Source organism: Schistocerca piceifrons, chromosome 1, assembly GCF_021461385.2.
Source record: "Schistocerca piceifrons isolate TAMUIC-IGC-003096 chromosome 1, iqSchPice1.1, whole genome shotgun sequence".
In the NCBI taxonomy this organism is placed as follows: domain Eukaryota; kingdom Metazoa; phylum Arthropoda; class Insecta; order Orthoptera; family Acrididae; genus Schistocerca; species Schistocerca piceifrons.
In genome coordinates this window covers 365,829,947-365,842,404 of record NC_060138.1, presented here as the reverse complement: position 1 = coordinate 365,842,404, position 12,458 = coordinate 365,829,947, and the positions used below count along the sequence as shown (strand labels likewise).

The 12,458-nt window shown below is 39.3% G+C and overlaps 1 protein-coding gene across 2 annotated transcripts in view; it reads right to left on the bottom strand.

Annotated features, from left to right (window-relative positions):
* LOC124785919 (serine/threonine-protein phosphatase 2A 56 kDa regulatory subunit epsilon isoform) overlaps positions 1-12,458 on the bottom strand; it is a 277,259-nt gene that overhangs the window by 114,112 nt on the left and 150,689 nt on the right. For both annotated transcript variants that reach the window (XM_047254221.1, XM_047254220.1), the window contains exon 2: positions 7,471-7,667. In XM_047254221.1, coding sequence (XP_047110177.1) covers positions 7,471-7,667 — 197 coding nt within the window. The remainder of the gene's footprint in view (positions 1-7,470; positions 7,668-12,458) is intronic.

Here is a 12,458-nt window from a genome sequence, read left to right as displayed (position 1 = left end):
AAAAAACAGAAGAGCACCCACTTATTTCCGTAACAGAATTTGCATCACACTAATACAGGAAGCACAAGAGGTTGAATGTGAAAGTAATTTGACAATCAGCTTGACTGTGGACTTGAAAATACATGTAAAATATAACAAGAAATTTGACATGTTCCAAATGTAACAAAGACAACAAAAGACAATTCTGACTTTTCAATTAATAATGGAAAAATGTGTTATTAAAAAAAAAAAAAAAAAAAAAAAAAAAGGATATTTTCATATATTCTTGGGACTTTAAGGAAGTCACTGATAATGTAGGGTAAAATTATCCTTTTAGGCCTGTCTCATTTACAACAAAAACACAACTTCACTGATGGTGCTCTTAAAAATTACTTGATGGCTATATGAGGCCGAAGCTCCGCTCTACACAGGTAGTAAACCAAAGCACTGCTACAGTGCTCACAGTGTTCTCAGTCTCAGTACTATCACACATGTCATATTCCTCTAACAGAATAACATGCTGAAGCAGAAATACTATTGCATAGTCTGTCTGTAAACTCAAGAGCGAGCAGCGCTTTTGGTGGGGGAAAGTGGCCTTCCCCGGAAGAACGCTGCTACCGGCCTACAGGGGCACCCAAAATCTGTTGCCCGTTACCTGTCTAGCGGTGTAGATCGGTGTGTAGTGATATGCATCGTTTCTATTCGTGGGATCCTAGTTGCCAGTGTCAGTGAGTGAACTTTGTATACTTACTGATGTACTTCGATGACCGGAAGTGATGGATAATCGTACAGCATTGCAAGAAAATGTGCAGAATACATAGAAGTAGAGATATTTGCGGAGTAACGAGCGTTCGATCGTCACTAATGTTATTACAGCGTGTATTAAAGAGGCGGCCCAAAAAGAACTGTTGGCTAATATTACCAGTCACAATTAGAGGGCTGCAATCTATGCGAACGTCAGCCTCACCCAATAGGACACACAAGTAAGGAACGGAAAAATAAGCTGCATGGTTTACTGGAATCGCCACAAAGGAAAACTAATAATTTTGGGAGGAAACCCATTGTTATAGACAGTTTCAAAATCACGTATAACCTTTGATGCTTATGGAACACTAACTCTGTATTTCGGTCACTATTCGCCTGATTCTAAGACATATTGCTTAAAATATGTGCGCAATAGCTATTCTAAACACTGCTGAAATTTCCTTCGAAACATGTACACCGATTCTGGGCTTCTAAGCAAAAAGCTTGACATTCGAGGTGCGTTTACATATTCATTTTTATTTTTTGGTAAGAACTTTATTTGTTAATCTACAGCAGTGTTATCCTCTTTAAAATATTCCCCAATACATACTATACCAGTGCTTTTTTCAATTCCCTAAACACTTTAGGAACTGTTTCTTTGGGACAGTTTATATGTCTCTTAACTGTGCATTTTTTATCTCATTCATGCTTGTAAAACCGCTGTCCTTTAAGGCCTGCTTTGAAATGTTTATAACACTTGTCTACCCTTGGTTTACTCATAACAGGCTCACCAAAAGCAATATTTACTATTTCTAAAAATTTCATGTACTTTATTCCATTCTTATAACAAAATTTAATACAGATTCTCTAATTTATTTTTATACAAAGCAAATAACCTTTCTGACATCTGAGAAAAGAGTAAATACCCAATATGCATAACATTGTACACATACTTTTGAGGCATGTTTACAAAGACAGTGACAAAAAAGTGGTGCAAATCGGACTAATACAACACACAAAAATATAAATTTCTGCTTACTTTTTAAATACTTTTTGTGTTGCAAGAATTGTTAAGTTTCAATGCAGTCCTTCAAGGAAAGCTTCTACCTTTTAGTAGAAACACAAAACAAGAACAAGCCTTAAATTCTACAGACTGATTGCACTATATGGGCTTCGTTTTACAAATAGCAATAGAGGAACATTCATTCACATGAACAGGTATTTGGTTCTATGCTTGTAGTAGAATCCTGACTTCCATTCTTATGTTAATAATATTTACTCTATAATAATGTGTTCCGGAAGAAGCTGTCGTTTTTTGTATTCCTTATGATCTTAATGCATTTGTCTAAAAATAAATGCAGCTGAGACATATCTGTACACGGCGTCACCACAGATTTAAAGCGCGCGCCGCGGCAGGGCCGGTACTACGTTGTGAAACAACCTGTAGAAGCGCCTTGTGACGTAGCTGGGTTGGCAGAGTGGGGACTCGCTCGCTCGCTCTTCAGTTTACCGACAGACTATATCGTCACCTAATTGTGGTTTTTCTGCAGATGCAGATGCTCACATGAACAGCTGGCCAACTGTGCAGTTTCTGAGGTGCTTGTTACCAGATGCAAGTACATAACAATCTGACCTCTGTCAACAACACTTGTGTCACTGGATTCCCCATTTGTTGCATATATCATTGCTAAAATGAGTCCCCATTCATCTCTGCTCCATTTGTATACTTTCCTAACCATGTCAAAATACCTGAAACACTGCAAGATTAACCTCGTGGTGTGCATTGGTCATAATGTTTTGGCTCATCAGTGTACACTGCAATATATTTTGGTGATTTCACGATGCCACTCCTTAAATACATTGAAGCTGTGTTGTACTGTTTACAGTAAGTTTTTTGAAGTAATATTGGTTCACTGGAATATTTAAAGAAAGTAGTTATAAGAATGAAGACCGAAAAAAATGATTGTCCCACTCACTCACATCAAGCTAAGAAATATATTTTATACCAATTTTGCAAGCTATTAAAAATAAAGTCCATATCATACTTCACTTTTTTACTTGTATTTTTCTGCAATGCATAAGCACTTGTTTTTATCTTTTCCAGCATGGAATTCTTTAATTGTTTTTCATCTCAGATATCACCATTGTGTTTCTAAGTCCAGAGTTGCGAACAAAACCATCAGAACCTGGAAGACTGTCAGGTACTCATAAGTACAAAAACTCAAATAGTAATGCCTGAAATCCATGGACGCAAAAGACAGCCAGTCAAGGTACACAAAGAAATTCCACTTTTGCACTGTTTGCACATGTCCTAATCACAATGGGTATTGGACTGCCTAGAATGCTAGAGTTAAAGAGTGTACCTCACTAACACTACAGCACAACTTCTGTGTCTCAGGCACGAATGATATCGGCACTATGCAGAACATTGGTCCACATTCTCCACTAGAAGATCTCTCCCACCCCTTCTCATTTTGTTAACAGAGGATCTGTCAATTTAACCACAAGAAGCAAGGGCAATGCATGTTTATTCCAGAGTCCTGCACACCTCAGCAAGTGTAATATTACAAAGGTGCTGAAGATGCTATAGAAACTTTCCAATAACTGTTGTTTTGCTCCGACACCCAGAGGCAGACTAGTTCTAAGTTTGTACTTCCCCATAACTCGAGTAATTATGCTACAGTCCCTGGTAAATTTTAGTCACAACATTCTATTATATCTACTATAATTGGTTGCTAAAATAAATACACAACTTATGGTTACAAAGGACTGGTGCTATTGACCAGATCAGCAATCTTAGATCTGCCATGCCTGTAACCAACTATTACTGGCTGACTGTCTTGAATGGTAGTAACCTTTTTCCTTTACTATTTTCACAATTTCATTCTTTTCACACAGACATTCAGATCATGAAAAGAAGTGAAAGACTGTTGTTTGTTCACAGGACAGTTATCATAGGAATAAATGACTAGAGAACAAGGATAGTCACACCTGCTCTGTTATTGTTGTCATACTGCTCTGCACATGGCAATTTAGGAGCATTTTTCCAAAAGCCAATAAATGCTCAGTTTTTTGAAATTCAGATTTTTGTAGTTAAAAATCAAGTTTGTCATCATCCATGAGCTGTTGAAAAGGTTTGGTCAAAATCCGATATTTGATGCTGTTATAATGTGTTGACCATGGAATAGGCAGAGTAGGCTGTTAAAACTATTTTGTGGTTAATACAAGTGACTTAGAAAAGGTTATACATGTAACCCAGTGCTTAGGCGGCAGGAAGTCCAGGACCAGAGCGAAAGCAACGAAAAATTCAAACAAGAACAAGAAAATGCTCCAGCTATTGCCAGTTCACATGGGCTAGCAGACATACCAGTGAACCAAAAAGCCATAGGAACAAAAGAATGCAAAGCAGTTGATTTCACTTATGATGATATCAAAACTTTAAATAGTTTAAAGAAAATTGACCAGATCAAATTATTACTAAATTACATGATAATCACATCATCAAAACACTGGAACATCAAGAAAGAAGCAAAAAGGAAGAATACTGTTACAATACAGTAAAGCACAAGGCCAAAAGAGAGCTAGACAGTATCTTTCATGTGCTGAAACATTTTATTTCAAGCAGCATCAGGGATGTCCAAGGACTCAAATCTGGCCACTAAATACCATTTAACAGGGAAATTACTGGCTGAAAACTGAGGGGGAAACATGATCACTATTATAAAAGAATGAAATGAACACACACAGATATAGAAAGAGCCACTATTTATAGAAAAATTACACAAGAGGATATTTAGCATCCAGAGTGAATATGATCAAAATGTGGAAACATTTCTATAGAAAAAGGGAAGCACCAGGCCTTCCTACTTGCTCTTTATTAAATTACAAATATATTTTCTACCATTGCAGTAACTTGTAATTTAAAATTCCCAACACACATGCATGCTCAACATGCAAGGTTGCACGACTGAAGTAAGGAAGGAACATGAGCTGAGAAAGAGAGTCAATAATAAACCACAGCTTACATAAATTTCGCACAAAAAGTTCCATGCAATAACAAAGAATGAAAATCCAAATATTGTTCAAGTATGTTTTGATATACAACAAAATCAGCCAATACCAAAGCCTTCCTTCGATGAAGTATTTTATTCAAGAAGGATTTGGCTACACAATAGGAAGGATTGCTTTTTATATTCTGTTTAAAACAGAAGGCCCAAAAGGATGCTAACAAGTAGCCTAAGCTTTATTGGATTTTCTCAGAAACCTTGAGGCATCCTAGCCAAAAAAAAAGGCTCAAATGAAATTCATTATTTTCTGACTCCTGTATCAGTGAAAATAAAAATATAGTAATGATGTGCATACTAACGGCCTCCAGGGAAGAAATCAGCAAATTTAATAAGCTGAAAGAGTGCCTGGTACAGTAGAAAAGTCTAGTGCAACAGAAGCTCTACATTCTGAGATGCCATTCAAAATAAGTGTTCTGCCAGCAATGGCTAATGAAAGGTTGTACAAGTTATTGTTGTCAGCATTGGACACTTATCATGGAAGTCCTGTAGATCTTTATGTATAGAATTTCCAGAAAAATGCAGCCAGGAAGTGAGGAAACTAAGCACTTTGGAAGAGAACAACATGGTTAATAAGGAAATGAAAACTGATGTCTTTAAACTTAATAGGAATTTTAATGTGCCCGAAGGAGCAGAAGAGCTTATGATGACATTGCTGATAAGGATGAAAAGATTTCCAGTTTAGTATTGCTGTAGCCAGTGCTTTTTGTGTTGTACTTCAGTAACATTGGTTGCTGCTTTGTATTTTTTCTTGTCAAACATTTATGGGAAGGCATGATACTAAAGAGTTACACTGTAGTACATTATAATATTTCTATGCAAAATTAACAATGAAGTAGCTTTATCCGTAATTAATGTCAAAGATAATAATACACAAAAAATGAAATTATACATCAACAACTATAAATCAGAAGTACACGAGTAATGAAAGATGCCACCCAATATACACCTGAGACAAACTGAGGTGAAATCTAACAGCACTTTCAAGTTCCATCTGTGCATCTATTGACTTCTGATGAAAGTTTGGCAACTTTGTACCTCTAATCTGACATAAACAATTAAAATTTAGGAAAAGTCAAACACAAAATTGAAACTATGCCTAAAAAAAGCAGTGTCTTGTTTAAGTAGTTAGTATTTCAATGCGACATAAAATAATAATAATAATAATAATAATAATAATAATAATAATAATAAAAAGCATTTTGCATTTCTTCAAAAAATTACCTTTTTTCCATTTATCAACTTTTCAAAAACTGCTCAATTGTGGTCACTAATGAAACTGTTGTGATCTATTACCACACGCACCTCATTTCTCTGTCTATTACACAAATATTTTATGCAAAAGAATGCCTGAAGCTAAGAGTAAAAGTGAGCATAGAAGTGATAAGGCTATTACAATACCACAATGCAAACTAAGTAATGCACCTTAATGGGAAATAGGATGAACCAATGCAGAACTGAACTTAATAGCTACTGCTGCTGCAGACATATTAGGTGTATGGGTAATGATGGACAGACGTTGCCTCATTACATACCTAACATCACAGTGTTATTTTAATCCAAATACAGATTTATTTATACAATGTAAATGACGTAAGTGCACAATTTTGCAACTTCAATGCTGACATTTGTCAGCCAAACATATTTCCTGATTTGATTATTTCTATGTACTGTCAGTACTTACATTTTCAAACCACACTGAACTATTATGGATTACATATAATTTTTTTCTCTGCAACTAACTGAAAATGTTATATCCTAGCCAGTAATGCCACCCGAGCCCGCTGCCAAAAGGTTGGCAGCATCAAAGTCCGGACGCCGTCCGCATAAGCAGCGCCAGCGAGACAGGAAATCGCCGGAAGTCTGCGCGCGCCACCGCTGGCTTCTGGCTTCTTAAGCGCTGGAGTCGCGAGCGCTAGGACAGTTCTGTATTCGCCGCTCAGTTGTATACTCGCCACCGAATTGTGTACTTGCTAGTCAGTTGTGTGTTCATCGCAGCAGAGTAGTTGTTTGTCGTCAGCCGACGCTGACCTAGCCGCTCCGACTCGAACTAGACAGATTTCTGTATCTTCGTTAATAAAGATTAAGTACCGACTTTTATTTAATCAGAGTGTTTGGGTTTTCATCTTTCTGTTCACTGTTCCAGCGGACCGGTCGGCCCGCTATTCAAAGTGTGGCGGTGACTTCGTAAGCCGTTTCTACAGCGAATTGTTTGTCGCTACGAACGCCGCCACAAAAGAAAATATGTAGAATGAATCAGAACGAAAGTTTTACCAGGAAATGGAAGAATTAGAAGTGGTAGAAGTTCAATAAATCTTTTTTTCCCTTAGCTTTTGTACTTTCCCTTGATAGCTGATGAAACAGTGGCTCTGAAATAAACAACATACTAATGCTGAAATATACATGTACAAAAGCAATGAGAGGTGCCACCCAATGTACACCTGAGACGTAAACTGATGTGAAATTTAACAATGATGACAAGTATGATGGCGATTTGTGTCAATATCAAGAAGTTCACGACTGAACAACATTTAGGATCTCTGAAATAAAAATGTAACAGGTAGCAGGGCTACTTAAAAATTAAGAAGAACAAACAAATGTGAAAAACATATTTGTAGCTCTTTAACTCTATTCATAACTCGAAATTAAGTTGCAATTGTTTTTTATTCTACACTATTCATACCATCTTTATAATCTCTGGGTATACTGGTTCTGTGAGGACACCCCGACCAGCAGTGATATAGTCAACAAGTTCATTGAGGGTTGCTCGCTTTATCTCTTTCCCTTTCAGGTCGGCCACAGGATCCATAAAGTCAAATGCCACACAACACTGGCGTAATTTGCGAATAAAGAGTTCCTCTTGTTCTGATGAAGGGACATCTGCAAAAGAAAGAATGGCATACATTAACAAGGTTCATTATTATTATTATTATTATTTATAGTCAATATGTACATAAGTACAATTAAAACTGCAACAATAAAGGAATGCAACAATAGGTAAACAAATCCAACTATTATTTTTTTCCTGACCTGCAATTAATTTTACATACGGGAAAAGGGGGGAGGGAGCAACTTCATGTAATGTACTTGCAAACTGGCCATCATGAAAATAATGTATGGAAGCGAGTTTTATGATTGTAATAATATTCCCGTGTTGTATCTTGGGTAATGCTCAGATTTTTAAGGGCAACACTATTCCTACAGTTAATGAGGTGAACTACAAGGATGAATTCAAAAATTAAGGTACACTAGCTCACCGCGGGAGCACCCTGTATATCGTGACCGTGGCCAATATGCAGCACATGACAGTTCTGCTGACACGTCCAATACAACAGGTGGTGTGGTATCCCACCATGTTGTGTGTGCAGAGTGGGCTAGCCTCAATGGAGTGTCAACGGGATGTTCATCTCAAAACGGAGGTGTAGGTGTGTGTGTGTGTGTGTGTGTGTGTGTGTGTGTGTGTGGCGGAGGGGGGGGGGGGGGCGGCGCAACATTGTATGGACATTAATTATAAACCACTGCAGTATATGGTGAGCGAGGGATACCTCTTCCACGTATTGCAAAATGATTTAAGCAATTTGATGTCAGATGCACAGATCTCACGGACAAAATATCGCAAAGACCCGTCCACAACGTCCAGCAACAGTGCAAATGTTGACCTCGTGTGTGTGATAATTAGAGAGGATCAGTGCATAATACTGCAGGAAATTTCCAGCATGCTGAACATTTTGTATGGCAGTGTGTTCTCCACTTTTCAACAGTGCCTTCGGTGTCTTAAAATGTGTACCAGATGGGACAAATAGCTGCACACCAAAGTTCCAAAGGATACCACATCTAATCGCCATTGGCATGTTTGGAACAGTATTCTGTGCAGGACAACGAGTTTCAGTGGTAAATCATCACAGGGGATGAAATGTGGGCCCACCACCTCACTGCCAAAACAAAGATAATATCGATGGAATGGGTGCGCACCCTAACACCACAATAAAAGACAAGGTCCAACCTTCAGCACAAAAAGCGATTGCGACCATGTTCTTTGACATGGAATTTATGCTGGAAGGCATGTCAATCAACTCTGCTTTGCATTGTCGAACAAGGCACCAGTTGCATAGGCAATTAAAGAAAAGCATTGCGGAAAACTTTGTGCCAGTGTGATTTTGTTGCACGATGAGGCAACACTGCAACCGGCCAACCAAAAGTCATTACTACTGCAGTGATTCAAGTGGCATATATGGCAACATCATCCATACTGTCCAGATATAGGGTCATGCTACTATCATATTTTCAGCAATATGAAAGAGGATCTCAGCAGACAATGATTCCGAAACTATGAGGAGGTGAAAGCAGCTGTATCCAGATGGTTACATAGTGCTGGAGGTGATTTCTACACATCCGGTATCGAAAAGTTGGTTACCCATTCCGAGAAATGTTTACAGTCTCTTGGGGACTACGTGGAAAAGTGAACTTACAATGTATGTTGTCACATCTGTGTTGCCTACGTATAAGTGGTTTAATAAATGGAAGTGTAAGTTACTTTTTGATTCAGTGTCTTACATGGCTTTTGGGTAACGCACGAGAAGTAAATAAGCTCCTGGATAAATACATTGCTCTCCTGAAACTAGCCTTTTATTGGACTAACTTCAGCTCTTCATCCTAATCCGAACCACTGTACGCTGCAAAATCTCTTAAAACAAAATTGCAGTTTGCCTCTTTTGTTAGACTTGCATCCTCTGAATAACTAGTAATGGAAGCAGTCTGCCATTGGTCACTGCTTACTGATGAGTTTATGCACTCAAAATTCAGGATGTCTCTCTCCGGTGAATAGTGTGACATCTTTTTGTCGTGTGACATCTTTTTATCCAGTGATGACACCAGTTCCATTTATGACAACAGCAACAAGGTAGCTTTAAAAACTTAACCCTGTGAAACCAATTTTCCTCTACATGTTGTTAACGTCCATACCAACCGTGATTCTGAAATGCCAATGCAATAAGACACGTTTAATAAAAGTTGTAATGTTGCCTCGGAAGTCCCACCTATGTAGGACAGCTAAGATTAGGTGTCGTTACATGTATAAGTTGAGAAAAACAGGTACAAAGTATCTAATGGCGAAGGCATCCCAAACAGTAGACTTCAGAGTCCTAGAAGGTAATTGGTTGTTGATCTGGGACTCCAAAATCCGCAATGGAAAGGTAAAAGCAAATTTCTTTTTTCAGGAATCAACGAAGTGTGTGATTGACCGCCTGGTCTAGGAGTTTTCATAGCATCGCCATAAAAATGATCGATATGTAGTTGTGTTATTCAATACTGTCTGTCCATTGGGTGGGAAAAACTGTCTTTTGCCAAACATCATTAAGGTACATGGCCAGACTGAATAATGTGACTACCAGCGTCCAATAACCACTACAATACGGCAGGTGGCAGCACCAGTAGCGCAGGGTACATAAAGCGTATCAGGCGGGGAGGGAGGGAAGACGCGGGAACCAGCGCAGTCGTTCTCGTAATGCGGAAACACTGTGATTTGTCTGACATCCAAACGGGCATGATCACTGGCTTCCGGGCCAAAGTGGAAGCGCTTCCGAAATGGCTCAGTTTGAAAACTGTTCGCATGTCATCGTGGTTAAAGTATATCGTGCACTGCAAAGTAGCGCTATCTAAAACCGGCGCCGAGGCAACTGTGATTCACAACGAACCGTAGATGACAGGGGTGAACGACAGCTGCAGAGATATGTAAGGGTAAATAGACGTGCAATTGTTGAGCGTCAGTTGAAGTTGCTGTGTATAGACCTATTCAGCGCGCGCATTGTTTACGCGCCGATGCTGATTACTGCTCATCGGCAAAGAAGCTTGGAAAATCTGCATGCCAATACCGCAATTAGATGTCCACTGAGTGGCGACAGGTGGCCTTTTAATATGGACCACACTTAATGCTACATCGGACAGATGGCCGTTGGCATGTTGGCATGCAAGGCGTGTGACGCCTCAAAGCAAACACCACGCAACAATAGTCGGCCATGTCCACCCCTGCATGCAGGCCAGTGCAAATTGTCACACAGCAGACAATGTACTTGCGTAGTTCTAAGAGCGCTAGGATGAGTTTAGCGCACTCCCCTAGCGAAAAACCCCCCTGGATTAAAACCCAATCGAGAATATGTGGGACCACATCCATCGGGTTGCACGCGCCATGGATCCTTGACTGAGAAACCCAGCGCAAAAGGCCACGGCACTGGAATCGGCATGGTTCCACATCCCTTTCGGTACATTCCAGAACCTCATTGACATTCTTCCTGCACGTCTCAAAGAGGTCTGCGATGCAAAAGGTGATTATTCAGGCTATTGGACAGGTGGTCACACTAATGTGTCTAGACAAAGATTTTTTTTTTTGCTGTAGTCATTAAGCTAGTGAAGCATTTGTTTGTGTGTGGTATCTGGGCCTTTGCATTGTACTAGTAGACTGCTGAATTCAAAGTTTGTAAAAGTGCATTATAGGTCGCTCTACGTCAAAGTTAAAAGAAAGAATGTGAAACTCCTGTCATTCAAGCTAGGAAAGAATATCCGTTGAACGTCACAGATTTGCCCACGCCTCGGCATCTGTTGTAGACCCATTCAGTGAAGAACTCTACTTTTCCCGCCACTGCTGCTTCCACTGCTGGTTACTGAAATAATGTGCTTTTGCTCGTAGTCATTTTGATAAAGTTAGATTATCAACGGAGGGATATTTTCTTTGTTAATGAAAAGTTCATCATGTGTTTGTGACAGATTCAATAATTTCTTGAAACCACCGTGGTTGAGACTTGCATCGGGATGGTGCGGAAGAAAGTATATGTAATCAGATTCGTTGCTTCTTGCATTATCTCATCAATGTGTTTTTTCTTGGTGTATTGTGACTCAAGTTTCAAAGTAGTAAACTTCCCAACTAGGTAGGTCTCGATTGTGGTGTCGATAACATTACCGGCAACGGTTACTGCGGCACAATCACATGCTACTTTGTTATAGATGCGAGAATTCGACTGCAGAGCAGTAAGTCAATTGCAGAAAAGGTGCTTTAGATGGCGTTAAAGTGGGTTGGAGCCCTTATATTTATTAGACAAAGGTTAAAACCCAAAAGGTGTCGCTCGACTATTTGCTCTCTACTGCTTGCATTCTTTTTACGGAACTCACCCGGCAGGATAACTGGGAGGGTTAACTGATGGAATAGTTCTTCCGGTTCTTGATAAGATACGTCTCTACCTGGCGTGAGGTAAAGTTGCAAATTGTTAGCGAGGTAGACAGTTGGATTCTAGTATTTATACCCTCAAGTATGTTTTTCAGCGGTCGTTTCTGCTAAGAACTGAAAGTCGTACTAATATGCAAATACCTCATGATGCCTTCTTCATAGAATTATTCCGATTGTTACTAAAGGCGTGAAAAGTTTCCGACTTTAGGCAAGTGATCTTCCAATCATAGCATTTCCTGCTGTGCACCACATTACGGTAGGGACGAAGTGCATCAACTGTGACTTCAGCCCAGTGGCTACCCGAGCCTCTGCCTACGCAGCAGGACCTGGTGGTGTCACAACTTTGAACATGGTTGACGTTTGCAGCAACCGTATACACAAATTTGAAAAATATGTAAAAATCTGCCAACCTGTTCCATAGGTTTTCTATATACCTTGACCAGGTTTCGTCACCT